The sequence below is a fragment of the Schistocerca cancellata genome, chromosome 5 (genome assembly GCF_023864275.1).
Source record: "Schistocerca cancellata isolate TAMUIC-IGC-003103 chromosome 5, iqSchCanc2.1, whole genome shotgun sequence".
Taxonomy (NCBI): domain Eukaryota; kingdom Metazoa; phylum Arthropoda; class Insecta; order Orthoptera; family Acrididae; genus Schistocerca; species Schistocerca cancellata.
The window spans coordinates 154,213,508-154,238,432 of NC_064630.1; the positions used below are offsets into that span (position 1 = coordinate 154,213,508).

The 24,925-nt window shown below is 42.7% G+C and overlaps 1 protein-coding gene across 5 annotated transcripts in view; it reads right to left on the reverse strand.

Annotated features, from left to right (window-relative positions):
• Nucleotides 1–24,925, reverse strand: part of LOC126188885 (synaptic vesicle membrane protein VAT-1 homolog) — a 153,770-nt gene that overhangs the window by 37,505 nt on the left and 91,340 nt on the right. For 2 of the 5 annotated variants that reach the window (XM_049930562.1, XM_049930561.1), the window contains exons 2-5: nucleotides 13,363–13,417; nucleotides 12,628–12,702; nucleotides 11,570–11,761; nucleotides 11,288–11,498 (exon numbers count right to left, since the gene is read on the reverse strand). In XM_049930562.1, coding sequence (XP_049786519.1) covers nucleotides 11,288–11,498; nucleotides 11,570–11,761; nucleotides 12,628–12,702; nucleotides 13,363–13,401 — 517 coding nt within the window. In that variant the 5' untranslated portion in view covers nucleotides 13,402–13,417. Of the gene's footprint in view, nucleotides 1–11,287; nucleotides 11,499–11,569; nucleotides 11,762–12,627; nucleotides 12,703–13,362; nucleotides 13,423–14,814; nucleotides 14,827–24,925 lie in introns of those variants that run through there. The other 3 variants (XM_049930560.1, XM_049930566.1, XM_049930564.1) reach the window with 3 other exon arrangements.

Genomic DNA, 24,925 nt, shown 5'->3' on the forward strand with positions numbered 1-24,925 from the left:
AACGAGCTGCGAGATCACCTGTATCGAGGCACGGTTACTGCAGACATTTGTTGAGATCCGGGTTAGTGGCGGGGGGGGGGGGGGGGGGGCAGTTGGCGCGTCACATGCGACGGCCGGTGCAGAACACATCGCAGTTTCAGTTTGCTGGTTTCGCTGCCGTTACTTGCCGCAACCTGGACGGATACGAAACCAGCACATGGCTAAGTGGTTATTAGTGGAATTACAACCAATAACCGAATGCTGACTCCAGATACAAGGTTGGTACAATACTCGATTTTCTTAATACCTTAGGGGAAGGACTTGTGGCTCAAACAATATGGGCGGAACAGGTGTTGGGGGGGGGGCGTATTACTTGTGCAGATAAGCTGTCCTAGCAGATCATCTTCATGGAACAGGATATTTTAAATGCTTATATGAGACAGCCCAATGTTAACCGTACAGGTATATAAATTTGAAAAGGAAACTACACTTATTTCGGAAACACATCGCAGATTGAAGTTTTCCTGGAGAAATACTGATAGCACAGGGAAACTAAGCCTTCAGAACGGACGTATGAGGTTTATCTTGTACAAAGTAATATGAAGAGATTTAACAAAGATTTGCTTTATGTGTAGTTCCTTATGGCTCAAAATAGTTTCAATGATGTAAAAAAAATTAATGGGTAGGCAGTAACGAATGATTAACACGAAGAATAAAATCTCATGAAGTAAATCAAAGTGAATTGGGTCGTGCACGTTGTACTGTATAACGTTCCAAAACCAGTGTCATTGAAAGGTAACGGAGATGTATGGCATGCTAACATTCATGGGAAAGACTGTCCTGGCAAAAGAAGAAAATGACGTTACATCTTTGAATACAATACAGCTGTCAACTGTTCTAGCCGATGGACGTTTTTGATTACGTCTGTCGACCTGTATCGTTCTGCTCTAGAAGAGCGTCACGGCGCTAATTGAAGGCCTAACCTCTTGTGGCCACTACAGTCCGTTTCTGCACGTTATGTAGTCTTGCTTTTCAACTCCAGGTCTTGTTTTCCCCTCCATATGTACTGAAATTAAGCGGAAATAAACCTGAATGCATTTTACTCCCGCATCGGGCAAACGTGACACTACGAATTTCATAGTGCCAGTATCCCACTAAAAATGGTGAGTCTGCAACATTAGAATCAAGGTAAATGCTCACAATATATTATTTATCTAGTGAAAGTGGAAGGAGAGAGTAAGAGGTAGGGCGTTAATTGGAATGTCGAATGATTAGGAGAGTAACATACAGCAGATGAAGGAAGATGCTCAAGAACATGATACGACTGAGTGCCTTCAGTTCAAATTCCTGACACCAAGAAAAAGTGCGACAGCATTACTGATACTACTTTATTCGTGTTCATAAAGCCGCAAGAGACTTAATGCCTCTCAGCCCAAGGTTTTGTTCACACGAGTAAACACGTTCAATACAATTGAGAATATGACGTAGGAAAACTAGGTTTGTTTTAAGCAGTAACGGTAAATATTTTTCGGTTAAAAATAATCATTTTAGCTAAGATTCTCAGACTGTCTTTAGAAAATTTAATGAATCTACCAGGAAGTAGGTGCTACTCTTTTGAGATTAGAAACTTAGGCTGCGCGGCCTTAAATGTTCAGTAATGACGTAGCAGAATACTCCTACTTTCTAGTTGTTAGACTAATTGCTAAAACTGTGCTCTGTTCTCATAAGTTTTGACACCCCTGTATCATTCTACAGGAAAGACTGAAGGATGCATGGGAAGGCGTAAAGCATTCCCATTAATTTTTAAGACTAAACTACAGTTTTGAGCAACGGATACTCTAACATGTCATGTGCAACGTACAGTCCACAAAGAAAGTAATCTGAAAAATTCTGCTGTATGGAAGAAAAATGTCTGGAAGATTGAGTACAAGCAGGGAAATGGATATAGTTTGAAAAAGGGAAGCAGGAGTACCCACGAGGTTGTAGCACCACGAACAAGATCTGAAAATTATTGATGTACCCAGCATTCGCATGGTGTCATCCATTTACCTGTTTTGCACACACTAGGTAACTTACCTGGGTTTATACACAGGTCTAGCTTTACAGGTTAAAATTATTTTGCCAAACGTTATAAATGTTTTACTTTTGGAGAACCGGTACAGATCTGTACCTCATGTTCAGTAAATGAGAGGTTTGTTGTGTTTCACGCATAGAATCGATAACTTCTGCTGCTAAATTTTGTTTATTACCAAATATCATTAATATGCCATTTGGCTTTATAAATTTACAGCACCGATTACTTTACAATTGCTGCTTTAGCACCAAGATCCATTAAAACCTTAAAACTTCAGCTTGTTTATTTGTACTGACGGCACCATATAGCCTGAAATTCCCAGCAGCGCCTTATCAAGGAGCGCTGACATCAGTCGTATCCTCTGCGACAGTCTCTTCTGCTTGTTCCAGATGAGGGGGTTCGACCACCGTTGGTTCCGCAGCAGACGCGGAGTCTTCCTTCTGCACTTCTGGGTCAGCTTCTTTTGCCTCCTCCACTACTCCTGGCTGTGGCTCTACCGCAGTTTGAACTTCCACAGCTGGTGTCTGCGCTGCCTTCTGCTTGACCTCCAGTATCACTTTTCCGAAGTTATCACGTCTGCATAGTTGCGTTATGCCTTCAGCCACCTGCAAGTATCCAAGTGTTACAGAGGAGACGTTTCTATGAAGTTTCTAAATACTTAGCACAGTGTACTCACATCTTCGAAGGGCAGAACAGCGTTAATACAGGGCTGTATTTTGGCACTGGAATACAGCTTAAATATTTCATTTAGAGATCGCTGCACTGCCTCCGGATGAAGGTCTAACCATACGCCAATGTTCACTCCTGCTATGCAGTAGTTTTTACCAACTACATCCGCAGAGGACACCGATCCTGTATCCCATTTCGGTCGCATTAACCCCCATGATGTATATTTTGAGTATGTAGCTGTGCTGTTCGACCCTGAAAAAATGTCATTAACAAATTATGCTAGAAAAGCATACGGCAAACAGCTGATACAACGGATTCGACTACAAACCCTTCTAAGCCACTAAATATTTGTGTAGGAGAACCGTGTTGAGTAATAACTGGGGTACAGGATCAGGGCCGTTTATGAATACCTGCACTCTTACTACAACCAACTTTTAAGGAACACCATACGCTATCAAATTATCAGAAAGGTTAAGCAGGAAACTGACACGGGGCTACAAACAACTAGTTCCCACCAAGTTGCCGAAGCAACGGAAAGAATCCTTGCACATACTCGTCGAAGGTCACTAGGGATAAAGGGCAGGCAAACAGTTATTAATTTTCGCTTGGTCCTAGCGATCAACTAGTGAAAGGGAAACGTGCCGAGTAATGTTATTAGTACTTCAATTCATGCCCCAAACTAATTTTTTTTCAATTTATGAGGTTTATCTCTTTTGTACGATTGTTTCCTTCAACCTTTGGATCTCAACAATAGAGAAGAATTTCACAAAGTACTTTTTAGTATCGGTAACATCGCATAGGAAGAACTGCGAAACGTAAACAGACACTTGGATGAACCACTGACTGGTCAATCACCCAGAATTTTACAGGATATATTTCCACGCAAATGCGCACTTTGCTTAGACAATTGCACATCTCGTTACTGCCGCTTTAAGCAGATCATCGTCCTGAATAAGCAAAAAAAAAAAAAATGGACGTAGAATGTTAGTATTTTATCCAAATTACTTGCTACTCCAGAGGTTTCATTTCAGACTCGTCCGCCCCTGGTAGGTGAGTGGTCAGCGCGACGGAATGTCTATCCTAACGGCCCGGGTTCGATTCCCGGCTGGGTCGGAGATTTTCTCCGACCAGGGACTAGGTGTTGTTTCGGCCTCATCATCATCCTTTCATCCCCATCGACTCGCAAGTCGCCGACGTGGCGTCAACTGAAGACTTGCACCAGGCAAACGGTCTACCCTACAGGAGGCCATAGCCACACGCATTTCCTTTCCATTTCAGAACCAAAGCTGTAGTACGTAGTCAGATTTGCATTATAGCAATTTTTGACATAGTTCCCTCCAGTGGCGATCTCAGAATGATCATGAGAAACGACTATGTTGCTGTCGCATAGCAAAATATTCGCGCTCTCCACTATGAACGCTGTAAGTGACTAATACGGTGCACTACGTTCGGAGAAGTATTTCGTTGTGCCCTTAACAGTCTCATACAACAGCATCGGCTGTTTCACTCTGAAGGAACTGTTACTACCAGAATGTGATGAGGCGGAAACCACTGGTTCTCAAAGGGTTACCGAGTCTTTGGGAGAAGGGTTGCTGAGTTCTTGGTTGGCTTGGGAGGAGTGGACCAAGCAGTGAGGGTACGGGTCCCACCGGACAACGGAAGGATGGAGAAAGGTGGGCCGTGTCCCATCGAAGGCACCATCCCGGAATTTGCCTGAAGCGGTTTAGGGAAATGGAGAACCTGAATCAGGATGGCCGGACGGGGGTTGAACCGTCGTCCTCCCGAACTTCAGTCCATTGTATTAACCACTGCGCCACTTCGGCCGAGCTCTTGTTGGGAAATTTTAGTAGCCAATGCTACATGTCCGAAATAAAAGCTTCACTGCTCCCGAATAATCTGGAGTGAATTGTATTTACTAAGGCCTAGTCAACCAACACTTCAGTAAATTAGGTCTGACCTATACCTCATACGCCTGGCAGAGTAAAGAGAAAATCCAAAGGAAAACCTGTTTCTTTGCAGGTTTATGTAAGACGAAGCTATCAGATTCTGAGTGAATCTCCGGTGGCAGATGTAGCTGGATAAAATATTTCTTGTTCAGATTTAGAGGGGGAAGGCTTTTAAAAGAGTCAACCAATATACTCCTTCCTAATGCATCTCTCGCTGAGAATTATGAATGTAAAATTAGATAGTCGCGTCCCCACAGGCCTAACACCCATCTTTCTTCCCACTGATCATTCGCGACTATGACAGCAGAACTAAATTTAGTTCCCTCCGCCACACAATGAGTGTTAGCGGAATATAGGTGTTTCTTTAATATGTTACAGTGAGTTACATAGCTCAACGCAACCCATCTAATCATTGAATGATTAATATCTACACACTAGCTTGGCAGGTAGCTTTTCCGACTGCAAATTAACTTTGAACTCAGTTTGGTGTTGAACACCTAGATCCTGCAAAGAGTCTGCGAACATATGGATCTCAACGGATCCAAAACATTCCTCGAGAATCAGGCCAGAAGGACGAACTAGCCAGTTGAACATATCTGTATTTATCTTCAGCAACGCCTTCCACGTATCACGCCAAGTGTGACAGCCTTGTCCTGGATTGGGGCATGATCTGGACACTACTTCGTACCGGCACAGTCCTGGTTTATCAGTATCAGAACTCTTCCCCAATTATTGGAGAGTGGGTGCCGGACATTGGGCACGATGGATCTAGCGTATTATTGCTGCAGTAGGAGGAAGAATGCCAGCGGACACGGTACTTCACTAATTTAGAACAGGCTGAGGAAGGTTCACACTGCTTTCCACGGCCATTGGACAACCATCTCTATACTGGTCAGACTACTCTTGTTGCCGTCGACTATTCACCAGTACACTTTCGACCTGTAGTCACTTTATGGTTTACTTAGTAAAGTTATCACGCTTCAGCCCACGTCTGAACAATATCTGAGTTAAGCAAGTCATCACATGCCCCGTGGAGGCTACGTTACCATCGTCACACTGTTTTCAAGACTTATCGGCGCTATCTATAACTGTCGTAACTGAAGAGTACACAGCACCCTTCTCTAGACGAGTTGGTACGTCACGCTATCACAAACCAATTTCCGAATGAACATTATCACATTTGAACTATTTCATAAGGTTGTACGTGCCCTACTCAGTAGGGTACGATTTCCATTCCTATCTAGTACGAGGGCCCTTAACAAAGTGATCTATGACACGTTCACTGTTTCGCATATTTTGGCTGATTATTTACATAAATATGGACACATCCGAATGGATGTAACTAAACCACTCTTTCTGGTATTTCAATTTCCACGGAAGTTTTATTCTAGAGCGATGGGTTGTAACAATACGTTAATTTTAATTACTTCATCCTGGGCGGACTAAGATCAAGTTTGATAGCACTTTCTACTGTTTGAAAACCCCTTTATCATTATGACTGACTAGATATTAGTCGCCGACTGGCCTAGACAAAGCTTTTTGTGAAAGCTGTCGATCTATTTATGCTAGCTTCGTAAGTACGGAAAAAATTTTAGGCGTTTGAAATCTGCTACTGCCTGAGAATGTTGGCAAGTGGACAGGAAACACAAAGCATCTAAAAGCAAAGAAGAAGTCCATGGAAACCCCTTATCAGAAGGAAAGGCGAGGATTTATCGGCTACGACAGAGCCGAAAGGTACGGAATTTATAAATTAGGGGCAGTTTAATTTAAATAAGAACAGGCCATAGATACTTTATGTACGCTACGCAGAGACGGAGAGACAACTAGCATGAAACCAGTCTAAGGAGAAACCGTCCCCGTAGCTTCCGTCCTAATTTATGGAATTTAAGCTGCTCTCTGGCTACATCGACAGCCCTTTATCGCTATTACAGCACACCCAACGTCATACCAGTGGCAGTTCACTGGCCTCTCAACGACAATAAGGACTAGCGACGTGTGGTATTTATGAAATTAAGACTAATGCAAGAAAGTATTTCACCGATACTGTAAATAAGACTTTTCTACAACGGACCTGCACCATACCAGGAGAGAGTAAAGCATTCTGGCATGTAAGGTATTATATTGTGACAAGGTATAATGACAGCCCTATTGTTCTGAATGGAGCAAGAGGCAACACGATTGTTACTGCAATGTTTCTTTTTGTACTTACCTAGCAGTACCAACTTTCCGAAAGGTTGGAGAATTTTTAGGCACTTCTCAAGATCGCTTCCACCATTGGTGTTTACCACGATATCAACACCTTCAGGGTAATGTTGCAATATTTCGGCTTCATAGTTGTCATGACGAAATACGCGCTTCACGCCAAGAGAACGGAGCTTTTCGTGCTTTGATTCTGAAGCTGTTCCCACAACTTCCACATCGTCCACGGTCTGAGCAAGCTGGATGAGTGCCGTGCCGACACCACCTGAAATGAGACGGGAATTTATATCGAAGTAACGAAGATACTAAAAACTGACTTCAGCGCCAGTGGGCTAAAGTAATGCAAGTGAGTATTAAGCAACAGATTCTGAGGTTGCCAGACCTGGCCACAAGAACTAATACCAGAGCATGTAATTCTGTTTTGCAGCTGGTTGTAGGATTTTTATTTGTATTACTGCTATTTAGATCCGAATATTCCATACTGAAGTCGCTAAGCTGATGTGTGGGTGCAAAGCTGGACAAGTGCTAGTCCTGCATACCCGCCTTTGGCCTTTCAAGGCATTTATTTCCACCACATCCTGTCGCTTAGTCCATTAAATTGGGTATGTGTTTAATGTTAATCGCATGTAGCCGGCAGAATCCAAGACCATTTTCAATCAGTGTAATTAACGTTATTTGAATTATCAGAAATGCTACGCACATTACATGCAGTTTCCTATATCCAGTGCACCTAATTTTACTTAAAGCACACCCTTAACATCAGCTCATGAAATAGGGAAAATAAAGCTCTTCCACAATTTTCGCGTAACCGCGCATTTATGTGTCGATGCTAGTTAGCTAAAATCCTAGACAATAATACGAGGACAACAGCATTGAATGTCTTAGCCGTGTGTTTACATGATAATCGTACCTTGCCCAAAGGACTGAGTTATCCCTAATGTCTGATTTACCACTTTCTAAAATGCTCTTGAAACGGTAGTTACAAAACTTTTCAATAGTTTTAATTCACCACTGTCACCATTTGATATTCCTTTTCTTGTTCTTTCAGTTTTTGTAATTTGGTGGACCTATACGTTTTCAACACGTAAGTGAAGTGATTAACATTTTCGCATTACCAGCCTGTATGCTCTAATTGATGCGACCGAGCAACTATTGCCATGCGCCGTTTCTAGTCCTTTTACCTGACTACTGCTGCAGTTTATGAATATTTTGTCCGTATAGATTACAGCTGAAATTCTCGGTGGCTACAGGTGGTAGGTTTACTACACTACCGGTTAGGATGGAATGAAAATTTTGGTGGCAGGCGAACGCAATGGAGGACAACGTGTGAAATTCCCACATGGACGTTGTATTTTGTGCCCTGGCAGTTTCATCGTGGTCGCTAGTCCAGTTTTCTGTTGTGATGTCAACGAGGACGGAATAAGAATACCTGTATCCTCTGTCCCCGTCCATTTATGTTCGACGTCATACGAGACTGTCTCGTTCTAGTGTTACGCTACGGCAGGTGTGTCTCCATCCACACGGTCACTCCAATTCACACTTAGTGCCTGGCAGAGGGTTCATCAAATCATTTTCATACTACTTTTCTACCACTCCACTCTCGAGTGGCGCGCCGGAAGAAGGAACACCTAAATCTTTCCGCTCGAGCTCCGATTTCTCTTATTTTGTGATCATTTCTCCCTGTTCAGGTGGCTGTCAATATTTTCGCATTCGGAAGAGAAAGTTGGTAATTGAAATTTCGTAAATGGATCTCGTCGCAAAGAAAACCGCCTTCATTGCAAAGACTGCCACCTCACTTCGCGTAACGTATCAGTGACTCTCACCCGTGTTGCGCGATAACACGAATCGGGCTGCCCTTCTGTGCACTTTTTCGATGTCCTCCGTCAATCCAACCCGTTGAGGATCCCATACCGCGCGGCATTATTTCAACAGAGGGGGGGGGGGGACGGACAAGTTTAATGTATGCTGTTTCTTGCATCTTCTAAGTGTTCTGCCAACAAAGCACAGTGTTTCGACTTCCCACAATATTATCTACGTGGTCTTTCCAATTTACGTTGCTCGTAATTATAATTCCACGGTAATTCGTGCGATTTATCGTATACTCGAAATTTATCTGATTTCTTTTAGTACCCATGTGGATGACCTCGAACTTTTCTTTGCTTAGTGCTAATTGTCACTCTTCGCAACAATACAGAGATTCTCTCTGGTTTATCTTTTAATTGCAACTGATCGTACGATGATTTTACTAGACGGTAAATTACAGCGCCATCTGCTGAAAGTGTAAGGGAGCTGCTCAGATTACCACCTAGATCATTTGTGTATATCAGGAACAGCAGAGGGCCTACGACACTACCTTACGGAACGCCAGATATCACTTCTGTTCTACTCAATTTACCGTTTGTCACTACGAACTGTGACCTCTCAGAATCACAAATCCAGTCACAACTGAGACGATACTCCATATGCACGCAATTTTATTAGTAGTCGCTTGTGGGGAACGGTATCAAAAGCTTTCTGGAGATCTCCGAGTATGAAATCAGATCCGTTGACAGCAGTCATTACTTCATGGGTATTAACAGCTAGCTGTGTTGCACGAGAACGGTATTTTCTGAATCAATGTTCGTTATGTATCAAGACATTTTCTTCAAGGTGTTTCATAATGTGAGTACAGTATATGCTCCAAAATCCTACTGCAATTTTATGTCAGTGATATGGGCCTGTAAATCAATGGGTTACTCCTATTTCCATTCTTGAATATTGGCGTGACCCGTGCTACTTTCCAGTCTTTAGGAACAGACTTTTGGTCAAGCGAGCGGTTGTACGAGATTGCTAAGAAAGGCGCTATTGTGTCTGCATGCTCTAAAAGAAACCTGACTGGGTATACCGTCTGGACCGGAAGACTTGCCTTAAGTGATTTGAGTTGTTTCGCAACACCTAAGGTATTCTGGTTTCGAATTGTGGAATATTTACTTTGTCTTCTCTCGTGAAGAAATTACGGTAAACTATTTAGTACCTCCGCTTTAGTGGCACCATCATCCGAAACATTTCCATCGCTATCGCGCGGTGACAGTAGCGACTTTTGCCACTGGTGTACCTTACATACGACCAGAATCTCTAGGTTTCCTACAATATTGAAACTTTCGCTGTGGAAACTATTGAAAGCGTCTGGCATTGACGCCGGCACTAAATTTCGAGCTTCTGTGAAACTCAGCCAGTCTTGGGGATTCTGCGTTTTTCTGGATTTGGCATGCTTTTTTCGTTGCTTCTGCAACAGTGTTGAGACATGTTTTGTGTACCACGGTGTAGCAGTCCAGTCGCTTATTAACTTATGCGATATGAATATCTATTGCTGTCGATACTGTATCTTCGAATTTAAGCCGTATCTGGTCTACGGTTACATAATTAGCTTAGAAGGAATGGAGACCCACTCCTAGGAAGGCATCAAGCGAATTTTTACCTGCTGTTTTTAATGGATATATTTTGCGTTTATTTTTTAGTGGTTTTGCTTGATATGGTTTAAAGCCTCGCTACAATGACCTTGTGTTCACTAATCCCTGTATCCGTCATGACGCTCTCTAATAGATCAGGATTATTTGTGGCTAAGAGGCCAAGCGTGTTTTCGCAACCGTTTACAATTCGTGTCAGCCCATGGAATAATTGGGCCAAGTAATTCTCAGAGAAAGCATTTAGTACGGTTTCGGAAAATAGTTTCCGTCTACCACCGGCTTCGAACATGTGTTTTCGCCAACAAATCGAGGGCAGATTGTAGTCGCCAGCAATTTTAACTGCTTGAGTGTGGTACTTATTTGTAACGAGATTCAAGTTTTCTTTGAACTGTTCAGCTACTGTATATCTGAGCTGGGGGTCGGTAGAAGGAGCCAATTATTTTGGTACACTTGTTGAGGAGAACCTCTACCCATATAAATTCGCAGGAAATACCTACTACCAAGAGAGAAACGACCACCTACTTTATTTAATCCACTATTTCTTAAGACTGTTTGCGCCTCTAAGAATTTCGGCAAAATTTACCTCCAGCTTTAGCAAGCTTTCTGTTCCTATAACAATTTCAGCTTCAGAGCTTTCTATCAGCGCTTAAAGCTCTGATACTTTTTCAACACAGCTACAATTTAAAACTACAATAGCGACTATTGCTTGGTCGCTCCTCGTCGAAACGAGACTGTCGAACCTGAACAACCGCCCAGTCCACGCGCTTGCTACCCGCGTAGCCGCCTCCTGTGCGTAGTGGGCAATTGACCTATTTAGCGGAACCCGAAACCCGACGGTGAAACGTAGCCACACCATCGCAAATGCTACATGGAAGTGACACTTGCTACAATACGTTATCGAAAATGGAATAAAAATATGCACTAGCATACGAGAATGAGCCTAGTGAAAATTGCATCACGTAATTAAAGTTTACCTGCGACCGACTGCATAAATACTTTCTCCGCGTTCGCAAGGCATCCGAATTTATACAGGCAGAAGTGGGCCACAACGAAGTTTAGACCAAGACTGACGGCATCTTTTAGGCTAATATCTTCCGGCAGCAGAAAGCAGTACTTGCGTTGGACGTGGACAACATGCCTAAACAGACCACCTTGCATTTGCAGACAGAGCACTTTCTGGCCCGCCTGTAACAGAATATCAGAACATTAGCTTTACTCCCAAAAATTACAGAAATGCTGGAAAAAGCGTGTCTTACCTGCAGATCGGTGACTGCATTGCCCACACGTGTTACGATGCCGGAACATTCACTGCCCATGATAACCGGGAAGAGTCTGTTCCTTATTACACCCAAGCGCAAGTAGTGGTCTGTGAGGTTTAGGCCACAGTAATGGACTTCAACCTCGACGTGGTCGTCGCAAATAGCTTTCTGCAGTGGCGCCTCTGTTACCTGCAACACGAATATGCAACTGTATTTCGAACCTATCACGATTGAACATTCGTTGAAACATTTGGAGGTGACAGGATCTCAAATTCTGGTTACTTGCAGAAGTAACCAAGCTTACTACCTCATCTATAAGGAGGCATCAAATATGTTTGTGGAAGAATCACTCAAGAGAATAAGCAGGCAACAGGGTTAATACTGTTACTCTGTGTTTAGTGGGCAGACAAAGTTTCGTGCTTAGCTCCTGGGAGTCGTTTTCTATGAAGACATTCGGAAACGTTCAGTAATTTACTGTGCCTGAATACAAGGCAATTACGGGCAAGCGGCGATGGAAGTTATTGGGTTTGTGCTTCAAGCAGATTAAGCTACAGTTCATTTATCGCAGCAAACAGACAACTATCGCTATCTCATTTTTACTGTACAGTTGTAAAGTTGGAAAATTCACACACTTGCCCGCATTTCACTTCGATACAGGAGGGTTCTCATTTTGAAGGTTAGTGAGAGACTAGGGTGATGAGGTCTGAATGGACAGCATTTCAATAAAACTGGGGTAAACAGCATGGCAGGTCGTTGAGAAGAGAAGCTGTATTCTATCTGAGTAGTAAGTCCTTGTAAAAAATACAAGTTATTACTAATACACCATGTCGCCAATTATACCACAATTTAAGCATTGCGTCTGAGGACAAACTATTTTGCTACAGCGCTGATTTACGCTTTTTCCTATTCGTTTTAAGGAGACAGTAACTCATTCAGAAGCAGAGTATCGAGTCCATTTAGTATCTACGGTTCTTGAGAGGCAGCTAATTACATAAACTCGTATGTGGCAGAAGAAACATTTTACCATTTAAGTGAAATACGGTACGTTGGTTTACCTTTATTCTGCTGATACTGCCATGCGCTGTTAGTGTGACTGACGGTACCGGTCGTGTGAGGTCAGTTGAAGGAATCTGCCAACATTTTTCATTTTTCTTATATCACTATTTGCAAACAATAATTTGAATACATTAATTATTTTTATATTCGAACCGCCTGCAACTGAACGAAGGCGGTATTTGTTCTATCAGACGTTTCGCCTCCATTTATGAAGGAATCAGATCGTGTATGTTCTACACAGCCACTGATGAAAAATAAAACTCAAAATGAGTCGGCAAAGCTAATACTGATTATTCGGTCCGAACCAAAAGACGGAGGTCCATAGATAAACATTTAAGAAATTTAAGTCAGCTTCAACACAGAATCTTAACAGTAGCCTATTGCTACATTAGATCTATTATTGAAGTTTGTATGAAACTGCGTACTACCTTCGACACCTCACCAGTAATGATAAACGTGCTGCAGGCGGCTCGAGAGGCATGTAACACCAGAACTTTTGAACAGCAGCTAAATGGCCGTTTACGTTGTCTAGATACCCTATGATTTTCGACTAGTACGTCAGCATTACACAACGTAAAGCCATCTACGACATGTGGAGCTGCTAAATTAAATTATCCACAACGGAATGTTGTGGAAACAAATATCATCAATAAATAACCGATATTAAACTTCTCTGGCATAGTATTTTAAGTGAAAATAGAACATTCTGTATTGTTACATTCAAGGTGCCTTACCACACTAGGCGCGGTGAACTGCAGAGGAAACAGATCCATGGCTGCCGGTAATCACCTAGAAAAACAAACCAGTCAGCGTAAGTAATGGTGAAGAATCTATTACATACTGCGTATGAGCTTTGCAGCCTCATGGCTTGTGGGCATCAATGCTGTGTGTTGCACCAATTACGGTTTTAGATAGTTGTGTACCATGGACCCTGCCCCAGAAAGCGCGTTGAATTTTAGCTACCCAAAGCCGTAAAGGCGGGTTCAGAGCAGTCCCTTAATAGCAAGAGCATCACCCGCCGAAGGCACACCACGTTTGAATAGTATTTGTACATAAATATTCTCCAGAACCGTACGTCTACAACCAAAATTAAACGAAACGATTCCAGACAAAAATAACACAAGACGATTTGTGGCTGAAGGTCGTTGTCCTGTCTGACAAACAGTTTCCTATATTTCAGTACTATGATCCAATACACAAGTCACACACAGTGTATCTTGTTAACTAGGTTATTCATTCAGTTAGAGAAATACCTACTTTATTCCTATTCACTAGTTTTCCATCTCTGCGTTTCAGGTTTTTGGTAAAATGTCATTTTCCACTAATACTAAGCGTGAACAAGACTTGCTAGTGCGAGTCATGAATTTTTAAAGTGGTGCCTGTGAAACATTCGTTGCCTTCATAATCTAAAACACATCATAGCAGCACACAATTTGCAATGATGCTTTGGCCTTTTGTATGATGTACGAGTGTAGAATTTTTATATCCTGTCTAAAGATTCTTCTGTACCACTTTAAAATGGCCACACGATCGTAGCAATCTAGTCCTCCAATTAAAGGATAAAGCAGCCTAGGGAGAAGAAAGTGTTCTCCTTTAGAAGACAGTTTCGTTAATTATCAGGAAAATGAAGCCACGAATAGTGTGGCAAAATTGCGTTATCAGATATGAATACAACCAGTTTTTTTTATTTTTCCATCACCGAGGTAATCACATTTCGGAATCTTTCACTGCACAGCTATGATATCGGCAAGCTGCCTAACAAAACACTGCGAGCAGAACCTGAACTCAAACCCAGCCCCTTGCATTTAACTATCTTAGCACGTGAGGAATTTAGCAGAAAAAGTGTATCTCTGCATCAATTGATAAAGTCTGAGAATCTTAACAACTTTGTGCCTAATCACCTTATTAACACGATTTCAGAAAGCTGGACAATTCTAATGATGACCTTGACGATTTACCGTTACACCTCAACACCTATTTTAGAGAACTTTCACGATTAACAACGAGTGAACGCTTACAGTAAAAATATAGCCATACTTCGTCATTTTACGCACTTTCAACCCAAAATACCACTAATCCAGTTACTTAAGTAACCTTAAAACTCCAAGGACTAGCCTATACACTCCCTCATAAGAGCCCATCGTAATACAACCGAGACATTACGGTACATCGAAAATAATACTTACAGTGGAACTGTGCCCTAAGACGCTACTGCAGAAAAACGTTTCCGTGTGTACCTTTATATATCGTGCATACTGGGCGTGTCCGGGCTACGATGATTCGACGACGGACAGTCATGTGACGGAAAACTGAGTTTCCTGTCAAAACAAGGCAACTGCCCTCTAGCGCAGAGGAAGTGACCCAGGGTACAGCTGGGTATGTTAGTTTCAGTAAATAATCATCTTTTGGCCACACAGATCTAAAACAACACTTTTTAGTTTACTAAAACAGTGTATTGAGACTTTGTTGCTACAGTACAGTGCATCACACTAAGCTAGATGAGAGAATTTTACGTACTTGTGTAGTGCACTGTGTCTTAGGAACTGTGTCTCAATGAGAATATTCTTTATTTGAATAAAAAAATCCTGTTCGATTTCTACCTGCCGAATGATGGTATGTGATCTGTTAGCCAAATGAAGTTGTCAGTTAAACCAGGTAGCTTAAAGGTAGCCATACAGCTCATATCTCCCTTCAGCGTATATTTAGGAAGTTCAAGTCAGAAACTTGGGACGTAGATTGTCAAGATTAGAAAAAAAATAGAAACGGCGTTTGATTCTCTATATAAAGACACATCGATGTTTCAGATAATTCGAGGATGCACAGATAGGGTGGCGTACTGCTTATTGCATCTGCCTAGTGAGCAGGGGACCCGGGTTCGAATTCCAGACTTGTTACAAATTTTCATTTATCCCTTCAGTCTGCATATACACATTGTAGATGTTGGAGACATGAACGTTTCCGGAAACATATATTTTCATTTGAGTATGGCTAATAGTTTCGTAGACCAAATCGGAGTAAAGTACTGTTTATTTCCCGCTTCAGGATATTTCGAGTCTACTGCAATTAGCGACTTGCTGTTGGAACCTATTTTGTCTGAGCTATTTTGTTGAAATTGCCTGTCGCACTTTATAAGTTACAGGTATGCTGCATTTGCTTAGTGGTCTATTATTTCACTGGCGGTACCCGTTCGATTATAATCTAATGCAAGTAACAGGTTTCATATGCATAAAAATCATCTCTCGAGAAGAATGGGTTGTAGCGAAGTTAACGATACTAAGATCTACCTCTCCAGCTTTAATAATTCTGTGGAGACTAGGGATGTTCCCATGCCATCAAAGTATCGATGCCTACTCATATGAGTAGTAAGTATACTAGAAGTATACGGCTACCGGTGTATCAGACCTTGGGCTAAGATAAGTTTTAGCCGCTGGCAAAAATCTTGCTTCGTTTGGATTTTACGTGCAAAAGAAAAAGAAAAAGAAAAAAGAGAATCACATTTTTGTGGGAGGTTATGAAACGCGCCACTCTTATATCTCAAACTCGTACGAATGGGTTCAGACTTAGCACGAAGGTAGATAAAAGAGAGCCAAACGGAATTTTTTTATTCAGTTATCTGTGTCTGTTGTCAAGATGCGTTGGTTTAAGGTCAAGCTAAATGTAGCACGCCAACCTCCTTGCGTGTACAGAATGCGTGTAAACGGTTCAAAATAAGTCAAATAAATAAAAAGTGCATATTTAGGATAAAACTGCTATCTCGCTTTGAAAAATATAATTTCATTCGGGTTTCACGTGCCAAAGAATGGCATTTTATTGTGTTTTTACTCGCGCCACCTTTGTGTTTCAAACTCGTGTGAATCGGTTCATATTTTGTAAGAAGATAGACAAATACATGTAATTAATGGTCGTCCTCTTGTTTTGTGAAAGCTTTACCCGTTGCCACGATATAAGCAACATGACACTAAATAGACATATAACGAGTTAGTCGTTGCGCGAATCAACAAAATTCTGCATCGCTTGCCACGCTATGACAGTTTAATGTCAAAATTATGCTAGAGTATAAGGTTGGCAACCAGAATGAAAACTGCTTCGATCACACACAGAAAAGGCGAATATGTCCGGGACAGAAGTAAGGATGTAAAAGATGGGAAATAGCTATTCAACCTAACTGGTAGCTTCAAAGACATTTAAATCAAAACGTCCTGATACACTCGTGCTTTTTTACGAGTTAACCCACCTCCTTAGTGCAGTGAGCTGAATGGTGTTGGCACACCTGCATCTTGCAATTTACAGATCCAGGATCCTGATACGGAGCACAAAATCCGGAAGATTCGTCAGCCGTAGGACACATGTCATGATGGCATGTTTCATGTTATACATGACATTGTGTATCATGTGATTCTTCAATTTCTCTAGGCGTATCTCACGACGAAATAAATCTCGGGTGAACAGCCTGCTGTGAGTGTACAAAGGACACAGTATTTTGGCAGTCGACATAGTTGCCATCAGCAGGTGTGCTGATGTACTGCCAAGGGACGGCAGGCATGAGGTATATATATCAGGTTCCCCTTCCCCCTCCCTCGTACACTCCCTCCCCGCCCACGCCACGGGCGCTCTCTCGGCCATCCGCGTCGTGGTTCGACGCCCGGCTTGTGGCCCATCGTCTGGGTGTTCCCTCGTAAGTCTGCGCCCAAGGAGCTTTGCCGGCGGCATTTCGGAGATTCCTCACTCCTCCCTCTGCCCTCGAAGTCGTACATTCTGGAATATTTCTATCGTCTCCTTAATCCGGGTAATGGCTGGTTCCCAAGTTTATTTAGGGAATAGCCGCTGTCACGATTCAGCTCAGGTTTTCTTACTCTGGTCTCTGTAGCTTCTTTGATGATACGGTCGCAATATTTCGAAGTCTGTGTTAGGACCTTGATTTGTCATGGTCCATACCGTGAAGTTCTGCCAGGCAATGCTTGGTAATTGCAGACTTATTAGGCTGTTGCAATCTCGTGTGCCTTTGGTGTTCATGCCATCGTTATTCATCAGCACACCTGATGATGATAACAAGGTCGATTGCTGAAATATTGTGCCCTTTGTACACTCACACCATGCTGTTCATCCGAGATTTATTTCGTCATTGTGTATCATGTTACTTGACTTGACACGATGCGTTATTATATCATATCACAATTACGTCAACATGCTTTGATGTAAATGTCACTGAAGCTACCAGAAAATTCAGTCTTGCCATGACATATTCGGCTTTTGTTCTGTGTTATGACAGGAGCGTTATTCATTCTGGTGCTGGGTACATACGGCATTTTACGTATATGTTTATTTTACGTAGCCTAGTAAAAGACATTATATACTTTTATCTCTTTATTAATGATTATCGTTAAACAGAAAGGTCACCTTTGGAATCTTTCCCAAAAAAGAACGATTGCTATGAATATTTAGGATACAACTCACTCCTATTATTAGTCGTAGTTGCTCGAGCTTTCGAGAACATACACTCTATAGACGCAGATGTTGGAACGACAAGATGATACTGTTGAACATATTTGCACAAATATGGAAAAATGAATTTCATGTCTACCCATTCTGCAAATCGGTTGCGTTTGAAAGATACTAAATGTTTTGACAAAGAAATACTTCGACACCCTGATGTTCAACTTTTTTTGCGGCTGTGCGCTAGCTGCTCATGATGTTTCCAAAAGTAGAAGTCGTATTCTTGTATTACAACAGAAGATGCGGTATCTTCCTCCATTTCACTCGGACTGCTTTGTTGCTCATAAACCATACTTTTGAAATCTTTATGGCTCGCCTGCATGCTGCTGGATCTTGAGAATTCGATTTTTTAAACTTTGGATCCAATAGAGTAGCAATGGGTGCATGGTCATTTAATTCAATTAACCCATACCCATTCTTCAGCTCTCTCAGTAAAGTGTTCTTGCTTTCTTCGAGAATTGGTGAAACTGGTGTGATACGATTATGTTCTGTTAACAAACAATCAATTCCTGCCGCTTCTCCTGTGACGTATCCAAAAGGCTTTAGGAAAGCTGTGAGTCGGTTGATAGTTTCCATCTCTACAGCAGACAAGTATTCACTCACTCACTAGGATGCGATCGTAAAATCGATTCGGTGCAAGAACTTCTCTTTCCATACCAAGTATGGTAAGAGAGTACTCGGTACTGAAAGAAAAAGGCATACTGGGACAAACTCTTTGCCATCAGAATCCAACACTTGGAACAGTGGATCTGACTCTATGACATCACAGTCCAACTGAGACCAGTCAGGCTATTTATAATAGTGTAGAATCCTTGTATACTGCTCCAGAATTTGAATGAGTACAGTCTACGATGTCACATTCCAGCACAGATCAGTCAGGCAATTTTTATAACAGTGTACAATTCAGGTATAAGGCAGCATAGGGTCAGAGGCAAAGGATGTTTGTGCAGGTTCCGACCCATCTGTTGACCTTCTTTACATGTTTCTTCCCGCTCAGGCTACTATTCACTCTGAAGTGTGAGATCACTGCTTCTGCTAAGTTTGATCTCTCCACTTGCAGGAAGGGGAGGACTGTAATCTCTGCCTCGCCCAGCCCCCAACACTGCCCCCACACACCCCTGCACCAGCGCCATCCCAAGCCAACCAAACAGCCCTGACAACCACACCATATATGAGCATATGTTCTCACTGAGCTAGGCCCTCTTCCGCTCCCCACCCCTGCCCCAAGTCTACTGTGTTATGCTGAAGCAACTTACACACAATCTGTTACATTATAATTTAAACCATTCATCCCTCCACACCAGTTACCATTAAGTTCAAAATATCGAGAATTTCCACTTACAGTGTGTCTGTATGTATGGGCTCTTCATCCCATGGTGGTACATCGGAGTGTGAATGTATAGTGTAAGAGAACTCACTGTCCTCCCCTTATTTCCACTCACAATAACTGGACGGAACAAATTGTCTGGTATAAGTGTTGATTAGAATAAACAATGTAACATCAATAGGCAGCGCACCAACTGAGGATCTTGGCTTAGTTGGGAGACATACACGCCCGTCCGCTACGGGGTCTTGAAGCTACCTGCCTCAGCCGTCACAACAGCTTTGTTGAGCTGCGCCAAATGCCGTTTTGATAGCGTTTTGGCATTATTGTGTAGTGAGTGGCCCAGTTATCCTGTCTGATTGCTGAAGCCTAGTATTATTAGCAAACCTCAGTGCATAGTTCAAAACTCTGTAAGTTTTGTTGAATGATGAACGCTCTGATCTGTGTCAAAATATTTTGTGAACCAGATGCAAATGGAAATGCTTATTGATTGTGAAATTAATGTCAGAACATTAGGGTCGCCACCGTCTCTAACCATACAACTAGTCACAGGTTTGGGCGAGTCGGAAAATAAATTAATTTTATCACAGACCAAAAACTCATAAAAGTGCATACATTGTGATATAGCTTATAGGGGATGCGATGTAATTAATAGTATTACCCTTGCACTGTTCACGACAATCAAACATTTAAAATAAAATAGAAAGTGCATGAACACTGCGCATAAGATCAGCTCCCAACAACACACCTGAAAATAAGACTTAATCTAAAGCATTTGTTTTAAAATAAAAGGGGAAGTAATCACTGAACCTGTACGTGGATGGGCTAACGGGAAAGCTACGAGGTGAGTGGCTTAGGTGCGATAACGTAACCTCGGAATACAAGAGAAAATTGTGGATAAAATCATGTATTCCCAAGACATGGAATGTGAGGCCTGTATACAATTCCTGATAACATTAATTCCTAAGACATTAAAGAATAGCATCGATACATTCACCGCTAAAATTTACACCTAAAATCATTGGTATGTCATTCATACAACTGCGGTTGCCTGATAAGTGACTGCAATGGCTCGTGAAACGGAACACGTTTCGCAGTACACCCGCGTGGCCACGTGGTTTGTGGAGACGCAATTTCTAGGTATCGTGGACAAGTTGCAGCAATATCACATCACGCAATCATGAACAGTTAACATTCTTTAACACACACATGAGATCGGACAGTTAGTGATGACGGTAGCCCAACAAACTCTAATGTTCAACCACGTGGTTGGCTCCCGACAGACGAAAGGTACATAAAGCAAGGAAAATTTACGAGAAGGCAAAGCTGTTAATATTTAGAAAAATAAAAGCGTTTACAGGCACATCTGAAGGCAAACAGACATTCATACAGAAGCGGGAGCTCACTTCTTATAGATGCGACACCTTTGTGTGGCGCTCTCCTGGCGGATCCAAGTCTGCTGTAGAAATTTACTGAAAGAAAAATCTGCCAAAGTTTTGCATTCCTTGCAGCGACCAGGTAAAGTAATCTTTCAGAGTTGAAAAAAAGAGACCAAAAGCTAACAGCTCTCCTCTCGCCAAGTAACAACGCTCCACGCTGTCAGTCTAAATCAGTCGGCACACGGACCGTGCATACGAAAGTTGAGCGTTGAGCGTGACGAGTTTCTGACGTCATTGCGTGGAATAGCACTTTCGGGAGTCTTCCCTAACGTGCAGAGCGATATCTGGCATGTCAGATAGTCTGAGCGTGCGTCTGAGCGTTGACCAATGAGATGGCACACATGCACGCCATCTCCCTTCAGCACAATGTTGTGAGGCGCCATATTGGCATTCATCTCATGCCTATACGTATATATGCCGTTTCTGAGCACCAGAAAATTGAGAATCATTGGAAAACCCGTTGTTAACTGTGGAATCTGTTCCAATAAAATAATGAGAAACATCATATTCGTGGCAAAAGAATTATTTAACTTGCGTATTATGAGAGTATGCTATTTGAAGGCATCAGTACACTTAGGATGCACCCAAAACACATTGTTCTTGGTACAATTTGTTATAATTAAATATCAGTTAGTAACATAGCTGCGATTAAAGCTTTCAGCAAGGCCTAAGATAGGTAAGATCCTAGAATTGGCAATAAATTACATAATGTTGGCGTAGTGTGGTGAGTAGTGTCACCGAGTAGTGAAATTTTTATGTTTAGCCAGGGGTTCGCGACTTGCCAGTAAATAAGTTTTTTCCTAACATTCGCGTTTTTATTAGGTTCTGTCGAGTAGTGAATTTTTATGTTTGGGCGGAGGTTCGCGACTCACCAGTAGATAATTTTTGTCCCAACATTCACGTTTTTATTAGGTTCTGTTACTTTATTATTAATTTAATATAAGCATATACTATAATTTTTGGTGTTATGTAAATATAAGTTCACCTTTCTTTGGGTGTTCGATTGGCTTGATCTACAGGACACCTTGCGCTACTTGTGTAAAGCTAGTTTGCTCCTTTTTCTTTTATGCTTCCTAATTCACGTGTTGCAAAGATTCTGCTACTGGGTAGGAACAGTGATCGAGTAAGACTGACCTAGGGGTTTTTCTAAAATGTGGGAATTATGAAATAATGTTTATCTTATGTGAAGAAATATTGCAAATTTGTATCGCACTGTTTGTAATGGAACTTTTATAAACCTCTGTCCTTATTGATTTAACATGGTACTTTCCTTTTCGTGGACAATGGAGAAAATGTGCGTTTTAATAGAGCTAACGTGGGAATTTTACGCTCGCCCGTTTAGTAAACGGTGTTATTTACGAAGAAGAAACTTCCCGAAACTGCCGCCGGAGTGCGTTGCGCTCGCGTGTACCACTTTGGGGCACATGTACCTTATGCACAAGTAGCATCGTTTCTGAGCGTTCAGCAGCACATTGAACTTAGCACGCTCAACGGTGGCGTTCGACAGCGCGGTCCCTGTGCCGACGGCTTTAGGCTGGTGGCGGAAATGGCATCTTTGGGTTTTTCGAGCCACGCGGATCGTGGAAGAGGCTGGAGGGGATAAAGCGAGGCAATCTGCCGCCGGAACTGGAAGTGTCCACAGCTGTGCTCCAGTCGAAGAAGAGTGAGTTAAGCAAGACTGGAACTCGACAAGAACGCTAGAAGCCTGCTTTCTCTACACCTCCGACTGGCTCCCTGTCTCCCGGAATACACGTGGGACTGGATAGAAGACAATACCTTTGCCAATGGCGAATGGACCAAGAAGAAAGCCACCGAAAGGCAGTGCAAGAAATTCCGTCGACTTCCGGAAGTGCGACAACAGAAAGAAAAACCATCTCCCAACAAGGTGGTCATTAATCTTAAAAAATAAGGAACTGGATGAGCCAACACAAGAGGTGCTGTCCAAGGGCCTAAACTTCGCCCCAGTTCCGAGCACCCTGCCGAAACGGGACCCCATAAGTGGGGTAGAGCAAGCCATAAGGAGACTACCTGAAAAAGCTGCAGAAGAAGTAAGAAGAGACGTCTGCAAAGTACTAGACAAAGCAAAGACGCCGAAGAATAACATTTCAGCGGCAGAACGAAAGGCGCTACAGGGACTCACGGAGGACCAGGACACAGTGGTCTTGGCAGCGGACAAAGGCAAAGCCACGGTGCTGCTTAAATCGGAAGACTATTGGAAGAAAATCGACGCCCTCCTGCAAGATCTACATCTACATCTACATCCAAACTCCGCAAGCCACCTGACGGTGTGCGGCGGAGGGTACCTTGAGTACCTCTATCTGTTCTCCCTTCTATTCCAGTCTCGTATTGTTCGTGGAAAGAGGAGTGTCGGTATGTCACTGTGATCCTGCCTATAAAAGATTAAGGAAGGACCCCACTACAACAGTGACCTGCAAGACCGATGAGATGCTCAACAACTCGGGACTAGAGAAGGATATCATCAGGAAGCTATACCCGAGGGCACCGGCACCACCATGTCTCCATGGCCTCAGGTCCCAAAGGTCCACAAAGAAGGTGTCCCATTACTACCTATTTTAAACACTATTAACTCGCCGACATATGGTATTGCTAAGCATTTATCACACATGCTAAAACCCTTAGTGGGTTACGGTCTTAAACACTATTAACTCGCCGACATATGGTATTGCTAAGCATTTATCACACATGCTAAACCCCTTAGTGGGTTACGGTCCACACCATGTGAAAAACTCGGCTGAGTTTGTGAAAGTACTACAGGGAATGCGGCTGGAAAATGAAGACCTACTAGTCAGCTTCGATGTGACATCCTTATTCACACGAGTACCAGTAGAAGACTCCCTGGCTTTACTGGAAGAACACTTTGAGGAGGATATCATCAAGCTCTTTCGCCATGTTCTAACCACTATCTATTTCAAGTGTCGTGGGAAGTTCTACGAACAGATAGATGGTGTAGCTATGGGCTCTCCCCTAGCACCAGGCATAGCTGACCCACACATGGAGCACTTCGAAAAGCTAGCGCTGGACACTGCTAAACACAAGCCTAAGGCCTTCTACAGGTACGTTGATGATACCTATGTAGTTTGGCCACGTGGCAGGGACAAACTGCAAGAGTTCCATCAACACCTCAACAGCATACATGGAAATATCAAATTTACCATGGAGATAGAAGAGAACAGAAGCTTACCCTTTCTGGATATCTTGATCACAAGAAACGTGGACAGCACGCTGGGACACCAGTGTATAGAAACAAAACACACACGGACCTCTATCTAAACGCCAATAGCTGCCACCACCCTGCGCAATGCAATGCTGTACTCAACACCTAAGTGCAGAGGGCCACGTCCATCTGCGATAAGGAAAGTTTGCCAGGAGAATTGCAACACCTAAAGGACATCTTCAAGAAAAATGGATACAGTGAGACACAAATAAGGAGAGCTCTGAAGCGCTACCACAAGAAGAGAGAAGATAAACCGGATGAAGACGAAGCAAAGGGATGTGCGTTCTTGCCATACGCGGGTCCTCCGACCTCCAAGATAGCGAGAATTCTCAAGAAACATAAAGTGAAGACCATTTTCCGCGCAACAGGAAAAATCAAAGACCTTCTCGGTTCAACCAAGGATCCACTGGGGCTGACGGCACCAGGTGTGTACAAGATCGGATGCGAATGTGGGCTGCAATATATGGGACAGACACAGCGTTGCATCTCACAGCGTCGCAGTGAACACATAAGGCATGTAAGCTTGGGTCAGACCAACAAATCTGCTGTGGCGGAACATAGTATTGACGAGAAGTACATCTTTGATTTCGAGCACACAAAGAAAATATGCAGTACAAACGGATTTTGGGACTCAGTAATCAAAGAGTCCATAGAAATACGGTTACACGACAACCTAATCAACTGCGACAGTGGCTACCACCTCAGCACAGCCTGGGAGCCTGCAATCAGGAAAATCAGAGAAGAATGTTCCGTTCCACCAAGGGCCGCGGACGGAGCAGACAGAGACGGACGCCCGGACTCGAACC